Source organism: Thalassophryne amazonica, chromosome 21, assembly GCF_902500255.1.
Source record: "Thalassophryne amazonica chromosome 21, fThaAma1.1, whole genome shotgun sequence".
Lineage (NCBI taxonomy): Eukaryota > Metazoa > Chordata > Actinopteri > Batrachoidiformes > Batrachoididae > Thalassophryne > Thalassophryne amazonica.
The window spans coordinates 25,568,612-25,595,809 of NC_047123.1; the positions used below are offsets into that span (position 1 = coordinate 25,568,612).

At 38.6% G+C, this 27,198-nt stretch overlaps 2 protein-coding genes across 2 annotated transcripts; both read left to right on the forward strand.

Moving 5' to 3' along the window:
- Window positions 1-1,043: 1,043 nt before the first annotated feature.
- ccnc (cyclin C) lies at window positions 1,044-10,185 on the forward strand. The gene is made up of 12 exons (XM_034161788.1): window positions 1,044-1,201; window positions 1,545-1,651; window positions 3,841-3,925; window positions 4,306-4,375; window positions 4,482-4,533; window positions 4,645-4,700; window positions 7,229-7,264; window positions 7,350-7,441; window positions 7,513-7,580; window positions 7,670-7,749; window positions 7,915-8,033; window positions 9,008-10,185. Exons 1-12 carry the CDS (start codon window positions 1,170-1,172, stop codon window positions 9,060-9,062), a joined length of 852 nt encoding a protein of 283 aa, XP_034017679.1. The 5' UTR covers window positions 1,044-1,169; the 3' UTR covers window positions 9,063-10,185.
- A 2,066-nt stretch (window positions 10,186-12,251) lies between these two features.
- Window positions 12,252-20,692, forward strand: faxca (failed axon connections homolog, metaxin like GST domain containing a). Its single transcript, XM_034161787.1, has 6 exons — window positions 12,252-12,680; window positions 14,711-14,846; window positions 15,207-15,403; window positions 16,699-16,916; window positions 18,671-18,787; window positions 19,624-20,692. Exons 1-6 carry the CDS (start codon window positions 12,427-12,429, stop codon window positions 19,935-19,937), a joined length of 1,236 nt encoding a protein of 411 aa, XP_034017678.1. The 5' UTR covers window positions 12,252-12,426; the 3' UTR covers window positions 19,938-20,692.
- Window positions 20,693-27,198: the final 6,506 nt, after the last annotated feature.

Sequence of the window (27,198 nt, forward strand, 5' to 3'; positions counted from 1 at the left end):
ACATGGTGGAAAAAATGTTACAATGGCAATTAATAAACAATTCTGAACTCATTTTCATAAAATTTACCATTTTTTATATATAGTGGCATGGAGCTGGAAATTTGACCTTGACCTCTGTCCTTGATCATTTATTGATCTTCATCTAAATCAAATCACTTCTTCCCATCCATATGCCCAATGTACCTGCCAAGTTTGATCAAAACTGGGTTAGGTGCTCGTAAGATATCTTGATAAGTTACACATAAACAGTTATGTCCTATAGAGATCAAAGTGTTCAAAAGCGTGTATGCCATGAGTGCTGTCACCAACACAAGTGGAGAAAACTTGTGGAGAGACAGTTCTTGAGTCAGGAAAGAGTTGATTATATTTTAAGGAACGTCTGTATCAGCATTTGAATTTAATTTTATTTATTTAAAGTGGCAAGATAGGGTATTTTTGTTCAAAAACCAGCTTCATGATGTCACAAAGCTCTACAGAGATCCCGCTGACAAGCAGTGTTAGACCGCAAGACTGCAGTTTTAGTGGCCTTCAGTTGGCAGGACCAATCAACAGAAGATGGGAAGAAGCTATATAATTGCTAAGGTCTCTTCATTTACTTCACTGATGACATCAAAAGACCACTTTATGACATCACAGCAACTGCCACATATTCTCCTCTTGACTGATGTTCACAAATCTCTCATGGAACATGACATGTTCCCTATTGTGTGATTTGTAGTTTACAAAAGCTATATATATATATATCTATATCTATATATAGATATATATATATATATCTATATCTATATCTATATCTATATATATATATATATATAATTTCAATATTTCATTTATGTGTGTACAAAGATGGAAAAAATGAAAAAAAAAAATAATGGAATCCCAACCGTCTCTCCAATATGATAATAAATAAATAAATGTTGAATATTATTGCGCTATTTTACCACAGACTGTATAAATGTTATATGCAATGAAAGTAATAAAATAAAAGTTAGAAATTAAAAAACATAAAAGCGGAACAAAACATCCGGAACCTTTCTTTCTCTTTTTTCCGGAGTGCTTTGAGTGCAACTCCAGCTAACACTTCTGTTTTTTTGCTTTTAATTTTTATTAGTTTTGGGGGGAAATTCTCATCTACTTTAATTCTCATTTTCTACCTCAGCTGCTGCGATATGGCGGGTAACTTCTGGCAAAGTTCTCACTAGTAAGTTTTGACGGAAAAGACCAAACGTTTGGTTTAATTTCGCATTTCAGCGTCTTCACTGTGAGGCCTTGTGTGTTCGCGGAACAAAGCTAATAATGTAATCTAAGAAATTAAAGGAAACACGTTTTTAAAAGGCTCGCTAATATAAAGTGGTTAAAACTGTGTTGGTTAATGGTTATTTTAGATTTATTTCAGTCGGATAAGTAGTTGCAAGCGGTGGTGCTTGATAAGTGTCGCGCTATCTGTTAGCTTCTCTGTTCACACTGTTGTAATAATTTAAACTGACGATATATCAGTACATTTAAATTAGTTGATTTATCGATTGATTTCTGCTCTTTTGTAGTTTGCAGTGGGTTTTGGACAAGCAGGATTTGATGAAAGAACGCCAAAAAGACCTGAAGTTTCTCACAGAAGAGGAGTACTGGAAGTTGCAGATTTTCTTTGCAAATGGTATTTAAAACTTACTGACATGTGTCTAAAATTGATTAAATTGATCAAAACAGCACCCTCCTTACTTTAACTAAATAATGAAGAATTCATGTAATGTAAAATCAAGTAGTGTTTAATAATTACTTTACTCACTAAATAGCAGTTTTGACAAGGTATTTAGTTTTGATTTGTCAAGTACAAATGTCAAATAGGGGCTCAGTAATGTAGATGTAAACTGTATTATGATAAACTGTTTAATTTCACTGGATATGAATCATTATTGATAGTTTGTATTGAGCAGGTAGATCAGTAGAGTAAATTTTAATGTCCCAGATGGGCCATTTGTTTTGCAGGCACTTGTCAACATGAATAAATACGTATAATAAATAATGCATGCAATAAGTTATGTGCAGATAATAAAATGGCAAATTTCTATATTTTTTTTTTTTTATTTAAAAATGGCAGAAGGAACAGTGTAGTTGACCTGCATGTGGACTGAAAGCATAGGTGAAAATATTGCCGGAATGCGCAGGAGGCCTGAAAAAGCACCTTGCTGGCTACTATGTTGCTGTATTACTGTACTAATCCATATATATTGATTTCTAACACAAAACTCAAAAGAAGAATAAATATAAGTATAAAGAAAAACAACAAAAAAAAAACAAAAGCAGCGATTAGCACTTAAGTATTTCACTGTTGAATTTACTTTTGAAATTTTCATCCACTGAATAAAATTTATTTTATGATATCAAAATACTGTATAACTCATAATATTTGCAAATTCTGCTTATTTAAGTGATAATTTGACTCAGATTTCTGAAAAAAAAAATAGTGTATTTCAGTGTCCTAAAAATCAGTAAATTCATCCCCAGCAGTAAAACGGTTAAGGGTAGTCACTAGAAAAAAGAAAAAAAAAGTTTACCTGTTACTTGCAATACCTCTTTAAGGTTCATAGGGTTGAAAATAATTATTTTGGAATTGTCATCCACTTTGAATTGTGGATCACTGCTGCCACCACAATGTATGTGGATCGGTAGCGGCATCTGGAGGGGAATAATCACATAATACAGCAGTCACCACCAAGGCTGCGCTTTTTTCAGGGCTCCTGCGCTTTTTTTCAGGCCTCCAGCACACTCCGGCAATATTGGAATCTGGGTTTGATTCCTGGTAGCATGATCTATCTAGGTCAGGGGTAGGCAACCTGTTCCAGTAAGAGCCATGAGGGTGCAGGTTTTCTTTGCAGCCACTGACTCCACCAGGTGATTTTACTGATTAATATCACTCTGAGCAGATGGAATGAGTTAATCAGTGAAATCACCTGGTGGAGTCAGTGGCTGCAAAGAAAACCTGCACCCTCATGGCTCTTTCTGGAACAGGTTGCCTACCCCTGATCTAGGTCTTTGAACAAGATGCTTCATCTGCAACCCTTCTGAAAATGGGTACCAGTTTTTGCTGGGGACGTACCCTATATCAGACTGGCATCCCATCTGGAGGGAGATGTAGACTCCCTTCCACTTCACATTATAGAAGCCAATGGGCCTTATCAATAATACGATAAATGGTAATCACATTGGCTTTGTATAGGACTTTTTCATCTGACTTTACAATGATGCCTCCCATTGACACACTCGCACAGATGTCAGGGTGCATGCCATACAAGATGCTCAACTGCATTACCTGAGCAACTTTGGGATTAAGAACCTTGCCCAAGGAACCTTAATGATTTTCCTTTCTGGGGCATTCAAACAGAGGATCCTCTGGTGACAAGCAGATGCTAGTCTGTCACCTCGTCATAACTCCTTATGTAGGACTTAATTCTGTTTTTAATAGATTAGGAGGAAAAAAATGCTTATGAAATGCATTTTAAAATATACGTTGTTTGGGAACTCTGGAAGGGGGGACACAGTGTTTATGGAAGGGAAAGTTACACTACGGCAATGATTTTATTGATGTTGTATTGACATCAGCATGTGAATAAAAGCCATATGTCAGATTTTTGTGGCAAGCAATCATATGCTTTAGAATAAGCTCAAAATGTGAACAATTTTCTTTTTCCAAGTGACCTAAAAGTAAGTAATTTGTTAGTTATTTACAAACTCAACACCAAATGTTCTAACCTACTTTGTAATTCATAAGTTAAAGTAGAAAATTTGCCTATTTGATTTGTTTATTTGAATTATTTTGCATTGATTGCTTCACCTCTTCCGCAGTCATCCAAGCTTTGGGAGAACACCTGAAATTGCGGCAACAGGTCATTGCCACTGCAACTGTCTACTTCAAACGCTTCTATGCCAGGTAAGGAGAGGCTGATTATTGATGTGAGTGTAATACCCAAAGATCATCTCCACAAAATATTGTAGTCCATCCTAAATGTTGGACTTGGAAGAAACAAATGGGGTTGATCACAAAATAATATAATTATATAGTCTTCCCATAACATCCTCTTTAAAAAAAAAAAGAGAAGGCAGCTGGAATGCGCACAAACCCACAGCACCCTGGGCAAATATTGATACAGTGCATCTGGAAAGTATTCACAATGCTTCAGTTTTACAATTATGATATTAAATCACAATTCAGTAAATGATAAAACATGAAAACCTCCAATCACACAAATTCTTTATGTGCACTGCAGAATCCAGAACAACTTTTACAATCTCATTCCTCTTCCTTTGCAGATATTCACTGAAAAGTATTGATCCCGTGCTCATGGCTCCTACCTGTGTTTTCTTGGCGTCTAAAGTTGAGGTATTGGAACTTCTGTGAGTAAGAGAATGATACAATATGAGTAATCTGCACATTTTTCATTTTTTTTGTATCCCTTCTGTCTTTTTTTTTTTCTTACATCTTTTAGGAGTTTGGAGTTGTATCCAACACCAGACTGATCTCTGCAGCAACATCTGTATGTAAGTGACCATATTAACTAATGCAACTTGTTATAATTGCTTCAGTAACTGTACAAATCTATTTTTGTGCAATACAGACACTATAATTAGGCATTTGTTTTCCTCAAACAGTGAAAACAAGGTTCTCCTATGCCTTTCCGAAAGAGTTCCCTTACAGAATGAATCATGTAAGTACAATTATTTTATTTACAGACTTGTCATCAGTATCTGAGAGAGAAAACTGATTAAAATAATCTCAAAATGTGCAAATGTCAGTTGGTGCCTCGGGCGTGCGATGCGTAAAGAAAATAACCTGCCTCCTTTGCAAAGCTGTTTATAATCTGCTGCGCTAAGTTGCAGCATGCCAAAAAGTACGCTGTGTATCACAGCGTCGCCGCGTCAGTGTCAACCAATTTCACCTCTGATGTTCACACATCCACGATAAAAGCGCCAGGGAGACTGTGGGAATGTGCACGCACTCACACTGCTCAGCGTGTCTCACCGAGATAGTAATTGCTGCCTGTCATTAGTGCACCAACTCCACGAAGTCGTCAGGATGACATCGCCTGTCCTGAGCGCTGCAAACCATTATTTATAGGTAGTCACCACGAGGTGATAATATTAGGGCGTGGCTCACGGCGTAGAGCGTAACCTGGTGGAGCGGTGCAACTTTTTTTATTTCTGCCGTGAGCGTGAGTCACGGTGATGATTCAGATCAAGATCCTGGATTTGTAATGATCACTGTCAATGTGGAAGAAGGTTTTTTTTTGTTTGTTTTTTTCCTGCAGAAAGTAGTGTTGAAATAATAATTAAAAAGGTAAATTGAAATGTGATTATAGTTGAAGAAAAATGCCACACTGGCTTTTTGCAGCTAGGAAAAAGAATTCAGTCTGTATTGTTAAGTCATGTGTTTTGGTGAATTTGAAAAAAAAGTGCTGTTGGACGCTGGACATTCACCCCAGGGCGCTGGACGTATCTCATGACACCCTGCCTTTGGCGCTGATGACTGCTCACCCTCAATAATGCACTTTGTTTTTGATATTATTCTGTTTTTTGTTTGGTGTTACTTCAGCTCGGTAAAAGCTTTGTAACTGTTAGAATGGCCGAAGCAGTGGGTCACCCCTCTGAGTCTGGTCTGCTTGAGGTTTCTTCCTCAACATTATCAGAGGGAGTTTTTCCTTCTCACTGTCACCTGTATGCTCAGGTGGGTTTGGTAAGGTTAGACCTTACTCGTTTGAATCACCTAAAGGTGGCTTTGTTGTGATTTGGTGCTGTATAAATAAAATAAAGTGAAATAAATTAAATTGAATTGTTTTTGGAGTAATTTTTCTCTCTGATGTGCGAATTTTAAGTAATAAAGGAGTCATATTGTGCATTTTTCCATTTTCATTTATGCTTATTGATCAGATTCCAAACACAGTGTAGAAAGTCTGCCTAATGTTAAAATAAATGACAGTGTTACTTTTCTTACGAAGACTGACTGAAAGTCTGGTTCTTCTCTACAGTTTGAGATAGTGTGCAGAAATTTCGCTCCATATTTTGTGACAGCACTGTGACACTCGTTCTCCCTTTGTTCGTTTTCCTTCACTGTGCAGAAAGCATGAAAAGTTTTTGCCAGCAGGGAGCTGGTGGGCGAGTCGAGTAGCTGGTTGGAGCAACACTGTCTTTTGAAACTGGGGGGGGGGGGTATTTGTACAGAAATTTTCATTTAGGTTTTCTCAGTTGAAGAAAAATGTGTGATAAGGCACCATTAGTGGCCATTTGTACTATGTTATTCCATCAGGACATTTATCCTCAGTGTGCTGCTTGTTTTGGAAGTAGTGGCTCTTGTGTTTGATGCATGAGTTTTTGCACTGTGGATGTTGAGCAGGTGTGTCCAAATTCTTCCATAAATTAGTCTGGATTTGGGGGGGGGGGGGGGGGGGGGGCATGGGCCATGGGCCAAAAATAAGTGATGTTTCCATAAACATTCTTGATCTAAAATTTTAAAATTATTAAACATGACTCTTGAATGGGCTTTTTAAATTTGCACAGAATTTTTCAACTGTCACACCTGGATTTCTCCTTAATACTCTGATTTCTTCATTACATGTATACTGTTAATCAGATTTATTTTGTTGCTTTACATCTGCATATGTGTTGGCACTCACATCTTCAGAGGTAAAGCGGGACGACCTACTGTCTCGTCGGGCCTCGTAACATCCTTCATCAGATCAAAAAGTTTTGAGAGTCCGTTGTGTGTCCAAAAAATAGAATTGACAGGACACCCAAGCGTCCTTGAATATGTTAAAGTTAAGCGGAGTTTTCCAAAACCATGTTGTCATATTTCTGGCATGAGGACATCAACTCCATGCACCTCCTCGCTGTGTGTGTGTGTGTGTGTGTGTGTGTGTGTGTGTGTGTGTGTGTGTGTGTGTGTGTGTGTGTGTGTGTGTGTGTGTGTGTGTGTGTGTGTGTGTGTGTGTGTGTGTGTGTGTGTGTGTGTGAGAGTTTTTTTTTTTTTTCTTTCAGTCTATGCTTTTTCTTCATGAGCTGCCCTTTCTTCTTTCTCCACTTCCAAAAAAAAATCCAGTTAATGCACTGAAATCATGTATATCTAGTTTTTCCAATTATTGGATTACTGAAGTGCATATAAATGCATCAGATCAGATTATTACAGTTATCTAATTATTACGGTAATGTAAACGTGCTTCAGTGTCAGTTTGTGTCATTGCAGATATTCGAATGTGAATTCTATCTCCTAGAGTTGATGGTGAGTTGTCGGCACTTTAGTATTCAGTCGGGTGTGTGTGTGTTTGTCTGGTGGGCTGATTGTTAATTTAATTTCTATGTTTTAGGACTGCTGCCTCATCGTGTATCACCCCTACAGACCGTTGTTGCAGTACGTCCAGGATATGGGACAGGAGGACATGCTGCTGCCTCTGGCCTGGTACAATTCCCTTTGTGCACATTTATGTGTCCTGTGCACGTAAACGTACTGATGACTTATTTTTGTGCCAGGCGAATAGTGAATGACACATACCGGACAGATCTCTGTCTGCTCTACCCTCCCTTTATGATTGCCCTGGGTAAGATTTATCTACTTGCTTTTCTCTGTGTACTCAGTTAATGTCGTTAACGGCTACAAATAGTCTTTCCTGTCCATGTGCTCCTGCAGCCTGTCTACATGTTGCCTGTGTGGTGCAGCAGAAAGATGCCAGACAATGGTTCGCAGAGCTTTCTGTAGACATGGATAAAGTAAGACAAGCTCCTTTTTGCATGATCTAAAACTGCCGTTGTCCCTCAGCTGCTCAGTGTAAACATGCCTTCGAGGGGACAATCAGGACTTTGCATGTTGGCTGTCTGTATCTCAATCTTGCATTGAGTTAATATCCATAAACATTATGTGTGCTTCCTTTTGAGATCCTGGAGATCATCCGTGTAATTCTGAAGCTGTACGACCAGTGGAAAAATTTTGATGACAGGAAGGAGATCGCTGCTGTGCTGAACAAGATGCCTAAGCCCAAACCACCTCCCAACAGGTACAACAAATCCATGAAAGTCTCAGCAACACCATGAACACACAGTTTCTCACATCCTCAAGGAATAGAACTTTTAGAAAATTGTGGAATTCAGGGTGTATTTACTGTAAGGCGAGCTAACTTCCAGTCTGTTGTACAAAAACACATAAATGGGACAGTACTCTATATGGGAAGGGGGTGTGTCAAGATCAAACTCCTATTTACCATTGTTTCTGTATAAATGAAGTTTGATTCTTGCATTAACATGTTAGTAAATGACCATTTTGTGGATTTATAGTAACAAATCATCAAATAGCATACTTCAGCTTCAAGTACATAATGTCAGACACTTCTTTTAGACACACTTCAGTTCACCCGTCTACTACTATAAGCAATAGGATTGTTGTCAAGGTTCTTGAAATGGAGCAATATTTCCACCTGGTGGATATTTACTATTAATGCAAATACAGTACAATTAATGCAGGTACAATAGAATTTCATCAAGAGGTTGTGTGCATGTTGTTTCTGCCTTCTTAAAATCGTAAATTGCTAAGTTTTTTCTCCCACGGCTTTGTTTGTATAATCTTTGGTACATGAGGGGAGATTTCTACAGTGTTTGCCCTGTTTGCAAAAATCGCTTAATTCTGTCCAGTGTTTTAAATGCATATTGATGCAGCACATGTTGCCAGATCTGGTGTATTCAAGGAATCAAGGTAATTGTCATTCAGTCATGCAAGCACATTAGTGTGAAATAAATAAGGTGGGAGTCTTAAAAAAAAAAAAAAATTAAAGAAGCACCAGATGCAATAGAAAAATTGGTTTATTTAATTTAGTGGGGTGTTTTGGTAAAAGAAAGAAAAGATTTTGGTGACACATTTTTTTTTTTTGCGTGTGTGTGTTTTTCCGATAAGAATTCCATTTGAGGAACATTTTATGAAGAGCATGGAAATATTTGGGCAAAAAAATGGCAGCGTGTTCCTTTTCTCTGTCTGCAGTGAAAATGACCAGAGCTCCAACGGCAACCAAAGCAACTCCTACAGCCAGTCGTAGCGCCACGTCCGTCATCAAGCCATAATGTTGATGTAGAGGGGGCGGAGCTTCATTTGAAATCTCACACAGCAAAACATTTGTGGTGTCGCCTGGACAGAAAGAAAAGAAGGTGGGGGAGGATGCTTTCAGATGATGCCCCTCCGTGTACAACCTGGTGGTTATGAACTGTTTGACGCGAGCTCCATAGCACAGCTCTGTTCCTGACCAACACAAACTGGGGGGTGGGGGGGTGCTGGCAGTGCGGTGACACCACCGTGAGATCTGTGGGGGGTTTACAGACGTGGTGATCCTGACATCCTTGAACAGCCCAGAGGATCCATCTGCCGATGGACCTTCACGGGATCTAAAAACTTGATCACGAGTACTTCTACGTGTGTGATTTCATTCCTCAGGGACTGAACTAGTTTTTCTCTGCTGGTGTCTGTGAAGCGACTTGATCCTGCGCTGTTGCAGTCGATGAGATCGGATGTCGTCCTTTTAACTGTGATTTGATTGGATGCCCAGGAGAGGTTCCTCAAAAGCTCCAGTTTAGTTCTTTGAATGCAAGAATCATCACAACTCCACCTCCTCCCTCTCACATTCGTTTGTTTTAAGCTTCTTTTTGCTTTATTAATGAACTCATTTGGCTTCTTCTGCTTACACTTGTTAATTTCTTTTATGTAATTATTTGGATTTGTCCTTTAGTTTAAAACATGTAAAGCTTTTTTAAATTATTTAAGTTTTAATTTGGCACTTTTTTAGTTGTGGTGTACATTTTTACAGACTTCCTTCTAGCCACTTAATCCATTGACTTGTGGCAACACGTGTTATGTATTCTTGTGATGTGAGAGTGTAGGTGTGCACTCAAGGTGCTCGAAAGCCTTATAAAATAAAAGCTAGTGGTTATGGAGAACCTTTTGCAGAAGCACATTGTCCCATTCAGGAGAACGATTTCACAGGAAACGGCGAGTCTGCTGGATGAATCAGTCCGAGTTTAAAAGGGCTTTAACCCAGCTTGGAAATTCCTACAACCTCTAAGTGTAAAAGTTTCCAAAATTGTTTGCTGAAATGTTACTTGAAATGCTGTTTATCATTTATGGAAGGTTGTTTTGTGGTAATAAACATGGTGTGTGTGTGCACAACTAAGCGTTTCACCACTGTTAAAGTGTCATCACATTGTGTTTAATGTCAGTGTTTCATCAGTATCATAGGACCTCTGGTGGGAAATGTAGTTTTTAATGCACGGAAAAATCTGCATTTAAAGTCCAAGTAATGCTGAAGACATCACAAATGTGAAAAGTCAAATTAGATGAACTGTCTAGTTGGAGTTTGCAGCAGGTGTCTCTGCTTTTTAGTGTCGCTGTAGTGCATGCAAGATGGGCAGTTTGTCCCTCAAAACATCATTTTGGAAAAGGAAGAAAAATGCAGAGGTTGTGACATAAAACTGATAAGAGCAGGGTTAAATTACACCAGGTAAACTGGTTTTACAATAGCTATGTTGCATTGCAGTCAAACAAATGCCAAAATAAATTTTTTTTTATTCAGGTACCTGTTTTGTACTTTAGCTGCAAAGTTGGTGTTTACTATATTTTTTTTGGAGAGTAGTCTTTTTTTTTTTTATCAACTCTTAAATTTGGGGATTTTTGTGCATTGTTATGGTGTACTTTTTATTATTGGAGTTGATTTTGTTTTGTGCTTTGATTTCTGGGAAATCCCTGTCGGTTATATAATGAATGTGTGATGTTTATTTTTTTCAAATATACAAATTGCACTAAAGTATAAGCTGCAGGACCTCCCAAACTAGTTAAATAAGAAAGCAATACTCCTTGAAATATGGCCAATTCAGTGCCACCAGCAATATTTAATTTTTCCCCCTCTGCCTATTTTGATGAAATGCTTTATTAACAGTAGAATTTTTAAAAATTAAGTTGTTTTCATGCATTTAATTGCACATCATGTGTGACATAAATCATGCACACACTTATTCTGAGTTCAAAACCAATAAAAATCACCCACTAGTCTTTTTAGTCCACCCATTCCAATTTGTCACCACAATAATTTAAGCAATAAATGCAATAATCTTGGAAGTCTCCAATTACAAGGACATGAGGATAAACTGATTTGATGCACCAGATCAGTTAAAAAAAAAAAAAAGATGCTTTATTTTACTTATGTGACCAAATGTATGTCTAGTTTTTTCTCCACATTGTTTGATTTTATACATTTAAGGGAAACAAAACACCCCACAAACCCCTTCCCTATGGAAGTAAATCTGTGCCATCAGAGTTTGAAATTGAATTTTAAGGTTGAATTTTTTTAGTATCAAAATTTTTAAGGTTGAATTTTTTTTAGCATCAAAATCAGAATTTGAAGTTGAATTTTGTAAGGTTGAATTTGTTTAGCATCAAAATATTCAGCTTCAAAAACTTCAACCTAAAAAAATAAAATAAAATTCAACCTAAAAAAAATCAACCTTAAAAATTTTCATGCTAAAAGAAAATTCAACCTTAAAATTTCAATTTTAAACTGATGGCACAGATTTACTTCCATACTTCCCAACCCTTCATAACAATGTCATACTCTCAGTAAAAAAAAAAGAAACAATACATCCTTTTCTAATAATCTATTAAGGCAAGTCTTTCACAAACTGTAACAAGGGTGTCCATAGTTCATAAAAGTCCTCGATCTTCCCTTTTACAAAATGTCAGTTTCTCTAATGCAAGGTTACGAGACAGCTCTTTAATCCATTGACTTGTGGTAGGTCCTTGACTATTTTTCCAGTTTAAGGCAATAACATGTTTAGCCTGCAGTAAACAAAAATCAATTTTCTTCCCATTTACTGGAACCTTTTCAGGAAAACCATGGAAAATACACAATTAGAAATTAGGAGCAGGTGGGATTAAAGTTGCATGTTAAAATGACGTCATTCATTTGCAAATCCTAGCTCTGGTGGCCATCAAAGCCACCACTGCTTCTTATTATCAGGCTCGAAGTTCAGCAATATGGATCAAAGACAATGACCAAAGTATAATTTGAATTAAGTTCATCCACCACGATCAATAAACGGGATTAAAAACGACAGGATGTGTTTTTTCGGGTGCGCTTCCTGATTCAGTCGAATTATCTTTTATTTTGGAAGGATCCGCCACAGTTCTTCGCTACTAATTTGTCTGACTTGACGGTGGCGGCCGCTGAGCCTGCAGCGAGCTCCGACTCCGAGCGGGGCTGAAGGAGGATGTGGACCCCGCTGCGGGGACGCGCGCCGGGCTGGATGCTCGCGTCCAGCCGCCTCTGCTCCCGGAGGCTTCTTCGGCGCTCACGAAGCCTCCTCCCATGAAATCCGGAAGCGGCGGAGCGCGGCGGAAAGCGGCCGGAGACGGAGAGCATGCACTGGCGCGTCGGCTCGGCCTGGACGCGGCCGCCGTGTGTTGTTGTTGTTGACCGGAGCTTCTCCTGCGGCCTGCTGGAGGACCGGCAGCTGTCGTTTTATGGGTGCGTGATCGCGCTGCCGGTGAACGAGCGCGGCGGGATGATGTCCGCGCTGGGATCGGACTCGTGGTGGAAGAAGACGCTGTATTTGACCGGAGGAGCCCTGCTGGCCGCTGCTGCTTATCTGCTGCACGGACTCCTGGCCATCAGGTCCACACACACACACACACACACAATATATATATATATATATATATATATATATATATATATATATATATGATTTGTCAGGGTGGTGTGAAATAATCGTGAGTGGATGGATGAGGATGTTACCGACGACCCCCCACACAGTCGTACCAGCATTTGACCTTTATTTCGGTTGTGATCATCCAAAACCTCTGAGGGCACTGGATTTTCCCTCTTATTGTCATTTTAGGCCTCTTTAACAGCTCACAAATATTATTATTATGATAATTATTATTGCACTCCACCTTTCCCACAAAAAACAAAGCCATGAGGCGTTTCAGCACCTCCTGCGTGGACAGCTCCTTCCATCAATACACAGAGTGAACAGCTCATTTTCATTCTCTCCAAAAAACAATCTCTGGTGTTCCATGAGAAGATGTGGTGGAAATTATTGACCACAAACTGCATAAATTATATAATAAATAGGATGATGTTTAAAAAAAGACACCAGTACATTGCGCATTTCACATTGGCAATAAAACAAATACAGTAAAGGACCAATAGTGTGTGTGTGTGTGTGTGTGTGTGTGTGTGTGTGTGTGTGTGTGTGTGTGTGTGTGTGTGTGTGTGTGTGTGTGTGTGTGTGTGTGTGTGTGTGCTGTGTTTAAATTAAAGCTGCAGTGTGTAGGTTTTTAGGGTGTTTTAACAAAAAAAGTATATAGCATTCATAACCATCTGTTCATTACTATATAAATTACCTGCAACAACAATTTTTCCATAAGCTGAAAATGAGCCCTTCCTATCCACATGGGAGCGCAGGCTAACAAGTTTGATGAGAAAGGAAACAAATCATGACTGGCTATAATGCAATCTGCAACCTCACCACTATGGGACACTAAATCCTACACACTGTAGCTTTAATAAATGTTTTAGATTTTGGCATTTGAATTTAATAATCAAGAGTAACTTGACAAATGGCACAAGAAACAGCAATAACATGAGCAGAATGTGAAAATAATAGATAAAAAAATAATAATAGATGTGAGTAATCACTCAGTTAACAACATAAATAACTGTTATTTTTGTGACATGTCATTATTAAACAGTTAATTAATGAAAAGTAATGAATGAAAACAGTCTCATTACATCAATTTGCAACGGAAAACAGTTTTCAGTTGTTTTTGGAATTTTTAATAAATTTGCGAAAATCCCCCCCCCCCCCCCCCCAAAAAAAGATTTTTCACATTGTCATTATGGGGTGTTGTGTGTAGAATTTTGAGGAAAAAAATAATTTCATCCATTTTGGAATAAGGCTGTAACATAAAATGTGGAAAAGGTGAAGTGCTGTGAATACTTTCCAGATGCACTGTAAATCATAGGAGCTGCCTGTTTAAATTTTTTTTTGTTAATATTTTCATTTTAGCATCCTGGTATTTATGGATGTGTTTGTTTAGTTGAAAAAGCACTGAAATGTATAATCTTTTCCAGAAAGTGCTGCACAAAAAAGTTGTTAAAATCATCATCATCTTCATTATTATAGTGTATCTTAAAATGTTGGGCAGCGCAGTGCCTTAGTGGTTAGCACTGTTGCCTCAAAGCAAGAAGGGCGTGGGATCGATTCCCACCTGTGGCCTTTCTGTGTGGAGTTTTCATGTTCTCCCCGTGTTTGTGTGGGTTCCCTCCGAGTGTGTGTCCATCTATACATAGCCTTGTGACAGACTGGTGTCCTGTCCAGGTTGCACCCGTTACACCCTATGACTGCTAGGATAGGCTTCAGCCCCTCGTGACCCTTAATTGGAATAAACAGGTATAGAAGCTGCATCTTAAAATGTAGACTGTTGTTTAAGAAATGCAGAGTAAGTGTTTTTTGTGGCTGATATTTGAAAATAAACCTTATTATTTTCACATTCTAGTTTGACGAGTCGAACACCCAGTTAAGTGTCTTTGGCTTATGGTGGCTGAATTTGTTTAGTTCTGATCAGACTGCCTCCACACAGGCTGTTCTTGTTTTCGGTGCCACATCTACGTGTCACTCTGTCCTTCTTGCGCCACAGAAAGGAGGATGAGCTGGACTCTCAACATGCCATCATCCTCCACCAGTTCTCCAGACCCAAAACTGGCGCCCCCTCCTTGTCCCCTTTTTGCCTTAAAATGGAGACCTACCTACGCATGCTGGACCTGCCTTACCAGGTAGGGACTGTGGCTGTGTGCACGTGAGAGAATATACTCAGTAGTTTCATATATGACTTTATCCATTTTATTTTTCATTTGTTGCACTGAGATTTTTACCCAACATCGCTTATTTATGTGTTAGGAACCCACAGATCCTTTATGAACTTTGAATATTTTAATTTATCTGTTTGTTTGTTGGAAAACCTGTTGTTCTAATGACTTTTTCTGTGATATTGCTGCTGAAACTCCAGATCTCTGCTGTCAGTTTTCCTCGAAGAGTTGCTTAAAAATTTAAAGAGTTTTTTTTTCTTGGGGAGCAGCCAACTAGTTTCCCTTCAGGGGTTACTTTCCATTCTGCTTTTTCTTTCCATTTTACAGAACTACTTTGATGGGAAGCTTTCACCACAGGGAAAGATGCCGTGGATTGAGTACAACCAGGAACGGGTGAGTGGTACTGAATTCATCATCGACTTCCTGGAGGAGAGGCTGAGCGTGAGCCTCAACAAGAGCCTGACGCCGCAGGAGAAGGCCATGTCTCGTGCAATCACCAAAATGGTGGAAGAGCATTTCTACTGGTGAGGGACTTGTAATATTCACATTTTTCAAGAGTACAGATTGGTTTATTCATGAGAGAATTCAGAAGCGAAGGAATGGCAGAGGAACATTATCATACATAAATAAATTAATAACATCTTTATTAATTTATAACTATTTTGTGCAGTAGCTGTGGTGGCACTCATAATGTACTTCCACCAACAGATTAATCATCAAATTATTTCTCAGGTTTAATCAAAATTGAGAATTTAATCCCGAACCCAGATCACCAAAATGTATCAAGTATGACCACTTTCTCCGCAGGTTAAAAAGTGCCTATCTGAGCCCGACTGTCCTCACCTCCTTCTATAGAGGAGCAATAGATGGTGTGTATCCCTCTGTGGCAGGAAAATAGTAACCTTGCAGACAGGAAGGCACTGGGGATGGGAGGGGCAGCAGAGAAGATTATTAGGGCCAGGCTGCCAACCATTGGTGAACTGGCAGAACAGAGCTGCTTGTCCAGGGAAAGAAGGATAATCAGGGACACCTCACATCCCTTTAACAATCTGTTTTGCCTCCTTCCCTCAGGTAGATGGTACTCTAGCCTGAATTGCAAAACACACAGATTCAGGGACAGCTTTAAACCAACCGCCATAAGACAGTTAAATACAAATCGATAGGAAGAACTGTGTAATATAGAATGTAGGACATAGACTACACTGTAGCATCTGTTAGCAACTTTATCCTTGTAGCATCTTCATATGTGGAATATCTGTGTCCTTTATTTATTTATTGCATGTTGTGTATACACAGATACAGACACAGTTATCAATAGGTTAAAAAAAAAAACTATAACACACCTTCGAATGGTATTTTGTGCTTTATTCTGTGTTTTTTATCTATTCATGCAGTGCATCAATATTTCATTCTGTGACAGCATCTGTGATCATTTCTACTGAATGACAATAAAAATGAGTCTAAGTCCTTTTTTAATCGTTTAATTCAATTTTATTTTGTTTTTTGAATTGTTTTGTGTGAAGTGCCTTGAGGTGCCTCTGTTGTGATTTGGCACTATATAAAATGAATAAACTGAATTGAATTAAGTCTTATAACAATTAATATTCAGAATAAATGTAATTAAATGAGTTAAACTGCTTGTTTGACAAACCAAAAGACTTTAAGCAAGATTTCCCAATCAAATGAGGATGATAAATAAATAAAATAACCTTCTGGTCAGAAGAAATCTATCTTGTAATCTGTTAAGGGATATTTAGGAAGATATGGTTGGATTGTTTTTATATAAGGTTTATAACTGACGTGTTTGTCTGTGCATCAGGACAATCGCTTACTGTCAGTGGGTGGACAACCTGGAGGAGACCCAGAAGATACTGTCAATAAGCAGACCACTGAGTGACCTACTCAGATGGATCCTGAGTCACCTGACCGGCGGGATTGTAAAGAGAGAGATGTACGGGCATGGGATTGGACGATTCTCCAGAGAGGAGGTTTATGCGCTGATGGAGAAGGACATGCGAACTCTGGCCATTCTGCTAGGTGACAAGATTGGATGATTTTATATATAAACTTAATATCATTACTGTTATGTTCATATTGTCTTCAGTGTGTGGGGTTTGCTGTCATCTAGTGGAGAGGTTGTAGATTGCATTATGCCGTGGCTGGTCACGAATTGTTTCCTTTCACTTTTCTTATGATCCTCCATTTTCCAAAAATGAGGGTTGTAAAACTTGTTAACCTGTCTGAACAACCAATAAACAATGTATCATGGATTTGTAGATATGAAGGGCTCACTCAAGATTATGAAAATGCATCAATTTTATTATAACAAATGGTTTGAATGTTATATTTAATTTCTGCTCATAAACACCAGTAAATCCTACACACTTTATTTTTAAAATATTACTATTGCTCATACCATCACTCATTCATTGATTCATTTTCTGCCATTTATCTTTTAGGTGGCAGCAGCATAACAGCAACATTGTTCATTATTATCAATTTATTACATTTATTATTACCATGTGTAATATTAGCTTAATTTTGATATTTTATTTTGAAAGTACTTTTCTATTAATTGTCATATCACTACAGTTACCACTGTATGTATGTATGGTCATCTTTCAGTTTTAGTATCATTCTAACTAACTCGCTAAATACAGTGTTGTGCAAATGTTTTAGGCACATCTAATGCATCATAAAAGCATTATAAATTATGAAAACATGATAAATATTCATGAATAAATTAAATGTGTGATGAATTTCAACTTTAATTATAAATCGATATGAAACCTGAGTTCTATTTACGTGTAATTTTTCAGCATGTAAGCCACACCAGAGTATGTTGCAGAACCTCAAACTATTTTAAGAAAATTGTGACGTAAAATATGAGTAATTGAGTTTTTCAGCCATTTTAATGTTACATAATCATTTGCAATTGTATTTGTGTAGTGTTGTGTCGTGTTCTACTGGCCAATACACTCAAATAAATTATTATTATCTTTATGATTATCATGCTTGCTCTAGGGGTTGGTAAGGTTAGACCTTACCTGTGTGAAACACCTTGACAACTTTGTTGTGATTTTGGCGCTATATAAATGAAATAAATTTAATACAATTATTATTATTATTATTATGGAATTAAAAAAAATATAGCTTTGCTTCTGCCCCCACACTTTCGGTCACACGGTATGTTGTTGAGTAGTTTTGGTATGAGTTTCTGTTATTGTTGATTTGTGTGTCGAATAAATAAATAAACAAACAAATTAATTAATTCATAGCTCACACATTCACTTTTGTTGGAACTGATTTTGTGTTGACATGCCAATAAAAAGGGGCATCAAACGCTACTTTAATTATAATTCTGGGATGCGTAAATATTTTGCACAGCACTATATATATATATATATATATATATATATATATATATATATATATATATATATATATATATATATATCAAAGGTGACCACAATGGTAACTTTAAAAAGTAATGAAGGTGAAATACTGACCTCTTCTGGACAGAATTAAGCAGTTTGAGGTACAACAAAGATGGAAACAAGATGAGCTGTTTGGAAATAACTTTTTTCTTCCAAATTTCACAGTTCTAAAGACACCTCTAAATTTATGTGCTTTATTTTGAAATTCTGGTTATTACCGACATCACTTCAAGATACTTTGCAAAAGATGTCAAAATTTGATTTAAGGATGACAGCACCTCCACAGTGACTTAAAAAAAAAAAAAAAATCCTGACTTGTTATATTACTATTATGATTGTTGTATGTTTTCTTAGGTGATAAGAAGTACATTATGGGCTCCAAACTTTCAACAGTAGATGCTACAGTGTTCAGTCACCTGGCCCCCGCCATGTGGACGCTGCCAGGCACTCACCCCGAGCGCCTGATTAAAGGTGAGCTCAGCACAATATATATTATAAAGTCTCATCACCTGTGCTTATTGTACAATAGCTGATAACTGTTGGAATTGGTAAAAAAAAAAAAATTAAAAAAATGCACAAACAGAAGGGCACCCTGAGTGCATGCCATTGTCAAGATCTCTTGACATCTCTTGTGTCCTTTTTCCCCAGTGTGAGAAGGCTATTCCTTTAATCTCTTGCCCAGCATTCTTAGCTCTTGACTATTGCCCTTTGAGGCTGCTCGCTCTACAATCAGAATCAGAGGAGTCCAGATCAAGTGTTGGATCCTGACCACTGATCCTGTATCTGATTGTTGAACTAATTGATCAAAGACAGGATTATAATCAAAGGAAGTGTCTGCCTCTTGATCAGGATTAAGGGAGCGAGGATCAGAGATTAAGGCAGGATAATGTCCAAAGGATTTAGAACTAAAGGTCAAATTTTAATAATAAAAGAATAGATTCGCCTCTTGATTCGGATCTACACTATCCAATCAGTGTTTCTTTGTCACAAGGTTTACCTGTCTACCAAATGTCACTGATTCTGTTAATGTCCTTTTGAGATATTCTGCTGCTTCAAAGGCAATGAAAACTCAACTTCCTTGGAGATAAGTTGGTTTCACTGAACTGAAGAGAAAATAATTTTGGTGCCCTAGCTTATGTTTTAAAGACCTATTTAAATAAAACATGCTTTGATCACATTACCACATGAGGTAGCGCCCTCTTAAGGACAAAATGTACTGTGTGTAAATGTACTCCCGTGATTCCAGCAGAGGGAATTCAATCTGGGATGATGCCAGACATATGTTGACGGGTCTCCGTCTCCTCCAGGTGAGCTGATCAACTTGGCCATGTACTGTGAACGTATTCGCCGGAGATTCTGGCCCGAATGGTTCGTAGACCTGGAGGACTTGTGCTACGATGACGCCAATGTCTGCAGCAACTCGCCCTCTAAGGGAGCTGATTTGGGCCTCTATTCCTGTACGGACACTTTCCAAGATGATATGCGTAGTTGTCCTTCACACACTCGCACATCTACAGACCTGCACTCGCCTCCCGCGTCTGACAGCGACCCTACAGGCCACTCGCTGTATGACTCCGACATGGACACGGAGGCCTCTGAAATAGACCCGCTCAAGTGTTGACAAAACAGACATGGACACTTGTAGTGCATCCTGGGAATATATACGCCAGTACTGGGAACTGCATCCCATTTGTACACAGGAGAAGACGTTGCCATTTGACTTGAACGCCATAGTTAAGAAATAATAGGAGACAATAATAATAGGAGGAAGTAGAACCAGGAAATCAGATCTGATAGTAGAACCAGGAGTAAATGACGCCAACACTGAGAAACTCCACTTGGTCACTGCAACACCTCAAAGCCTCATGCATGTGGACCAACTGAACCTATAGTTTGTGCAACATATATGTTGGGAGTAGTACAGGAATTATACGAATGAATATTGCTGTGTGTGAATACATACGAGTTCTCAGAGTTGTTTGCTAGAATATTTGATTATAATTCTATAAATACTGTACCATAAAGGGTCTACAAATACAGAATCATCCCCATCATTACATAGTGTAAATACTGTAGGACGTTCTCTGTAGAAATATCCTTATTTTTTGAAGATAATTACCAAATACTCAACTGCATTTGGCTAACTATGCTACACGTTTGTAGGTGTGACTCAGCAGTACAGTAAACTGCTAGCACTTTGAAATTAGTGCATGTTTTCTTATAATTCAAATCTGGCAGGGCTAGAAGGATAAAAGGAATAAATTATTCCACTATGAGCAAACAGGAAGTACTGTACATCCAACAGGATTGCAGCTATCATATTAGCTAGCAGTGATAGCTACTGTACCTCAGCAAATTTTTAAAATTCAGCCCCACCAAAGAATAAACTGCTCTAAAACATACTGAGAATCATTTTTACTCAATTTTAAAACAATAGTAAGTTGGGCAATATACTCATAACAGAATTTGCTAGTGGCTACCCAGCACAATAGGAAACTAGTTAGCTAGCTCCTGTGGCCTACTCATTATAGTGCTCAATGTGGGATTTATGACAGTGGCTATTCTATTAGATAATTTAATTTTATTTATTTATTTTTTTAAATATAATAATTCTGCCCTGCCTAGTATAAATTAAATCAGTAGCACAAGTGGTTAGTGCGCTTGTGTCCCATATTGAAAAATCCCGGGACTACAAGATCATTTGAAATTTATGTTGTTCATTCAGATTAGTACTAAATTTGCGACACATATGGAGGTGGGTTCTGGAATTGCCCAGCAAGGTCAAATTTGCCGAAGGTCAATCACTGGGGTTATAATCGTGTTACCCTGCTTCTCCCATGTCCTTTTTTACCAATTTCTACCACACTTGGTATGTCAATGAAGGTTGACCCCAAAATTGTTCTGGAAGAAGTGATTTTGAAAAGGACAAGTAAATTTCATTTTCAAACTGATTTGGACAACATGTGGCACACACACAGTTGCCAGAACTGCCCTGGCAAGGTTACCTAGGGATCATTTGGCTGAAGGGGGTTGAATGTCAGATTAAGGATGGAGATTTTATTAGAGTGAATTTTGTAGTTTAATGTGTTATCGTTGCAATACTAGTGTTTTTTTCTTTTTTAGCAATGTGTCCCATTAGAGCCTATACAAACTTGTATCTTTCAAATAACTTGGTCCCTAAATTTAGATTGTAATGCCCAGCTGTTGCAAAGATATTGGTGTAAAATCTGCATGTCAGCAATGCATGGGATGGTTGGATTTTATTTCTTCTTAGATCACTGGAATTGACTCCCCCTCCACCCAACCCATATTTAATTCAGTGCATCCTTTCCTTGCAACTGTTTTTTTTTTTTTTTCCAGCTCTCCATATATGATAAAAACTGATTTATAACTCTTCCATGAAACGAGGTAAAACGTAACCTCAGCTTCAACTGGTTCATCATGAAAATCTGTTACAAATTAAAACTTATGAAAACCAGCCTGTAGGATGGATTCTGCAAAAATGACAAGAATCTGAAAGTCTAATTTTGTCTTAAAACCTTTGTCTGCATGTTCATTAAGCAGATTAAGCCTTAAACTGATTCCTGCAGCCAATTAAACCAGTGCCAGCATATATTATTTTATATTACTTCACTGAACCTGACTGTGAATACACTTGAATTCAGGATTTATTTATTATTATTATTATTTTTTTTTTTTGCATTATGTCATGTTTTACATTTGGCAGGACCTGTCACAACTGCATGTATATCTTTGTTTTGACAGATTATTCAACTTTAAAATTTTTATGATGATGTTAGAATATTACAGCAGTGTCCTGTACGTCCCTCAGTAGCTGGAAATTGTCCTTAACACAATACGAAGTGTGGGATTTTTAAAGCCAGGTGTTTGGTACAAACCATTTTTTTTAAATACATAAAAACCTGTCACATAGAAATCAGCTGTGCGATATGAGATCAGGCATGTGGATCATCCGTCTCCAGATCAGCTTCTTGTGTCTGTTCCTTATAGCACTGACAGGTCAGAGGTCAGCCCTCTGATGACGTGCAGCCAATTCCTGTTTGTTAATTGCAGAAGCCATACTGGTGTGGGTGTGTGTGTGTGTGTGTGTTCAAACATTTGTAGAAATTCAAACTGTAAATATAAGAGTCATTGGTGTCGGGGGGCATAAAACAACAACAAAAAAAGGTATCATATTGAGTGAACAGAAAAAGCTGTATGACAATGAAAATTTTAAATAAACATCATTGTGGAATTTTCTTTTATTCATTGTGTGTAGCAGTTTTGGAAAGTTTTTTTTTGGTACTTTGACATTCGTTTTAAGGTTACTTTATATTACCGTATTTTACAGAATGTAAGTTATGTGTATGTGTGTGTTTTTTTAACTAGTTTGGGAGGTCCTGTGACTCATACTCCGGTGCGACTTGTATGCTGAACCATCACACATTTGTTAATAATAGAAGCTGAAGGGATTTAGCCATGCTAATGCTCCCCAAAAGCATTTACAAAAAAAAAATGTCTGAAGGACCTAAATGACATGATGAGATGCTGAAGAGCCTCGCTCGTTCATGGCTGCGAAATATACATATTAATAATAATAATAATAATAATAATAATTGTTTATATCTGGCTTTCCCAGGAATCACAGCACTCAACAAAACTCCTATAATAAAATAATAAATGTGCAAAAAATCCCAAATTAAAGAGGTAATATTACAGAAAAAAGGTACAACTTATTCTCCAGGAAATACGGTAATTCCATGTTAGGGGGCTTTGGCCAAGTGGTTAGTGCACTCGGTGTCAGTGCGGAAGGTTCCAGGTTCAAACACCACAATGCCTAGTTTTTGATTGGAGGTCACCACAGCGGGTCTTCTATAGATCAGCATGTTGATCTGGCACCATTTTTACACTGGATGCTTTTCTTTATGGAACTCTAGCCTGAGAAGTACAAGTACACTCAACAAAAATATAAACGCAACACTTTTGGTTTTGCTCCCATTTTGTATGAGATGATCTCAAAGATCTAAAATTTTTTCCACATACACAATATCACCATTTCCCTCAAATATTGTTCACAAACCAGTCTAAATCTGTGATAGTGAGCACTTCTCCTTTGCTGAGATAATCCATCCCACCTCACAGGTGTGCCATATCAAGATGCTGATTAGACACCATGATTAGTGCACAGGTGTGCCTTAGACTGTCCCACAATAAAAGGCCACTCTGAAAGGTGCAGTTTTATCACACAGCACAATGCCACAGATGTCGCAAGATTTGAGGGAGCGTGCAATTGGCATGCTGACAGCAGGAATGTCAAACCAGAGCTGTTGCTCGTGTATTGAATGTTCATTTCTCTACCATAAGCCGTCTCCAAAGGTGTTTCAGAGAATTTGGCAGTACATCCAACCAGCCTCACAACCGCAGACCACATGTAACCACACCAGCCCAGGACCTCCACATCCAGCATGTTCACCTCCAAGATCATCTGAGACCAGCCACTCGGACAGCTGCTGAAACAATCGGTTTGCATAACCAAAGAATTTCTGCACAAACTGTCAGAAACTGTCTCAGGGAAGCTCATCTGCATGCTCGTCGTCCTCATCGGGGTCTCGACCTGACTCCAGTTCGTCGCCGTAACCGACTAGAGTGGACAAATGCTCACATTCGCTGGCGTTTGGCACGTTGGAGAGGTGTTCTCTTCACGGATGAATCCCGGTTCACACTGTTCAGGGCAGATGGCAGACAGCGTGTGTGGTGTTGTGTGGGTGAGCAGTTTTCTGATGTTAATGTTGTGGATTGAGTGGCCCATGGTGGCGGTGGGGTTATGGTATGGGCAGGCGTCTGTTATGGACGAAGAACACAGGTACATTTTATTGATGGCATTTTGAATGCACAGAGATACCGTGACGAGATCCTGAGGCCCATTGTTGTGCCATACATCCAAGAACATCACCTCATGTTGCAGCAGGATAATGCACGGCCCCATGTTGCAAGGATCTGTACACAATTCTTGGAAGCTGAAAATGTCCCAGTTCTTGCATGGCCGACATACTCACCGGACATGTCACCCATTGAGCATGTTTGGGATGCTCTGGACCGGCGTATATGACAGCGTGTACCAGTTCCTGCCAATATCCAGCAACTTCACACAGCCATTGAAGAGGAGTGGACCAACATTCCACAGGCCACAATTGACAACATGATCAACTCTACGCGAAGGAGATGTGTTGCACTGCATGAGGCAAATGGTGGTCACACCAGATACTGACTGGTATCCCCCCCCAATAAAACAAAACTGCACCTTTCAGAGTGGCCTTTTATTGTGGACAGTCTAAGGCACACCTGTGCACTAATCATGGTGTCTAATCAGCATCTTGGTATGGCACACCTGTGAGGTGGGATGGATTATCTCAGCAAAGGAGAAGTGCTCACTATCACAGATTTAGACTGGTTTGTGAACAGTATTTGAGGGAAATGGTGATATTGTGTATGTGGAAAAAGTTTTAGATCTTTGAGTTCATACAAAATGGGAGCAAAACAAAAAGTGTTGCGTTTATATTTTTGTTGAGTGTAGAATGCGGCATGAGTATCCTTAAACCGAGGACTTTCTATTGATGGTTTACATGCATCGTTCATGGGTGTCTGTAGATAACTCAGAAACAAGTGAACCCATTTTCACTAAACTTGGTGGGACTATTCCTTGGGTAAACATCTCCTGATGACTAACTTTTGGAGTATATTACTCAAAACATCACCAAAAGTTTGACCTGAAACCAATAAGGTTACAGCGACTATGTAAAGTTAATATCAAGTCATTTACTGCTTTTTCATGTCCAATATTGGAACCTTCATTATCTGCAGATACCGTTTTCCTCTATCTCAAACCAACCAATCTGGTCAAATACGTGTCTAGATGTGCTTTGATATTAGATTAGATAGAACTTGATTAACACCATGGGAAGACTCCCTCTGGGAAATTGATATTCCAGCAGCATTGCATATTAGCACACAGGGTAAGAAGCACACAGAGTATCAAAAGTGAAAGTAAAACAATTTGCAAATATAAATACACAAATATAAATACCAGAAATACTGCTTGCTACTGGTTTGCTTGCTACTACTGTTCCTCTCCTTCCCGTCCTCTGTCTTCCTGTTTGCTGACCTACCCATCTAACAAAACATCAACTCAGACTGTAAAGCAACGACTCTACTCCACTAAAGGAAAATATACAGAACCTACAACATGACCCACATATCCAATAAAGTCCGATTTTAAATCCCCCATAATATGTAATTCAGTAATGTTGGTTGATATCAGAAAAACACCAATCCAAAATATCAGATTGATCAAAATCAACATCAGACCACTTTATAATTGGCTGACCATCAATCAGTCCACCAGATTTGGTCCAAATCGGTTCACAATGGAGTTATTTTTTTTTAAACTTGGACACACTAACATGCATGGGTGTAATTAGCTTTAAAATCATATTTTCATTCATATTAAGCAGTGATAAGGATTTTTGCATCATTACGACAAGGTTGTGTGTTCGGTTCCTCCAATAACACGACATGATTGGCCCTCCAGTCTGAAAACCACATTTGGGTGGAGACCGGTGTGGTGCTGAGGTGTCATCCCCATCGGGATGTCTGACCAGTCAGTGTTAAATCTGCCAGATCCACACTTTGCCGTAGCATCGTATCAGTCTCATAATCCCTCTGTGCTTGCTACCACCACAATAAAAGCTCAGCCAACAATGCCGAAGGATTAACTCGCCGCCCTTCTCTTTGTGCTTGAGCCAAGTTCTCTGGAGAAGCAGAAAGAAAGGAGAACAGAAGCAAAATAATAATAATAAAAAGAAGTGGAGAAGCATTGCTGCAGAGAGAAGGAGAGAAGGGAAGGGTTTGGATGAGAACAGGCAATGAAAGAGAATATTTGATGACTCTGCCTTGACAGATTTTTCTGACATCGTTGTGCAGAATTCCTCTGAGATCCTTTCCACACACAACAGAGACGGTTCAGACGACACTAACACAGGAGTGTCTGTGTGTGAATATATGAATAACGGAGGAGACAATGGGAGCACGAGGGCTGGGAGGAGGGCAGATGGTCGCCTGCTGATAGGACACCATCCGGGCAACGGGGTCCCCCAGAGGACAAGATGTAGACCCCGTGTGCTTTTATTACTTAATGGGACACTACACTGGCTTCCATCGCTTCTTGCACACTTTACTTACAAACCCTCAATCTTAATCTGGACAAGTTTCATCCCCAATTATTCTGATTCCTGTGCAGCATTGCAAATGTGTAGTAGGTCAGGTGATTGAGACAACTGCACAAACAAAAATACCATGAAACTAACAAACATCAAGAAAAATAAGCACAGTGCAAAGTGTGGCATACGCCACTGCTTGTATGTTAAGTTGTTGTATAGTTTTATAGTAGAGATGTTAATTAAAGCTGGAATTTTTGTTTCTATAGTGAAAAACTGGTACTTTAAATATGGTATATGGTCTAATTATGTTGTGAAACATTACCACTTTACAACTGGTGGATTGATCCCCATTTTTAAAAGGATACTTCCTATATGGCTTCCACCAAAATGCCAAAAATAAATGGTTTAATCAGACAAGGTGTTCTTTACTCATTGCGTGGAAACAAAACTCAAGATGACATTCATAGTAGCCATATTGGATAAAGAATGATGGCCGATTTTGGAAGGAACCTTCCTCTAGCGCCCCCCAATACACTAACAAGGAATGGCTTCAATCAGATGGGGCGTTCTTTATTGTGCAGAAGCAAAAATCAAGATGACACCCATGGCGGCCATATTGTAAGACCAATATGGCTCCCATTTCTGATAGAAGCCTTTTGCTACCCC

Excerpts from the sequence above, each read along its gene's own strand:
- faxca (XM_034161787.1), top strand. The coding sequence starts at position 12,427 with ATGCACTGGCGCGTCGGCTCGGCCTGGACGCGGCCGCCGTGTGTTGTT. Across the intron at positions 14,847-15,206 it reads TGCTGGACCTGCCTTACCAG|AACTACTTTGATGGGAAGCT; the intron begins GTAGGGACTGTG and ends TCCATTTTACAG. Across the intron at positions 18,788-19,623 it reads CCCCGAGCGCCTGATTAAAG|GTGAGCTGATCAACTTGGCC; the intron begins GTGAGCTCAGCA and ends CGTCTCCTCCAG.
- ccnc (XM_034161788.1), top strand. The coding sequence starts at position 1,170 with ATGGCGGGTAACTTCTGGCAAAGTTCTCACTA. Across the intron at positions 1,652-3,840 it reads GCAGATTTTCTTTGCAAATG|TCATCCAAGCTTTGGGAGAA; the intron begins GTATTTAAAACT and ends CCTCTTCCGCAG. Across the intron at positions 8,034-9,007 it reads CCCAAACCACCTCCCAACAG|TGAAAATGACCAGAGCTCCA; the intron begins GTACAACAAATC and ends CTCTGTCTGCAG.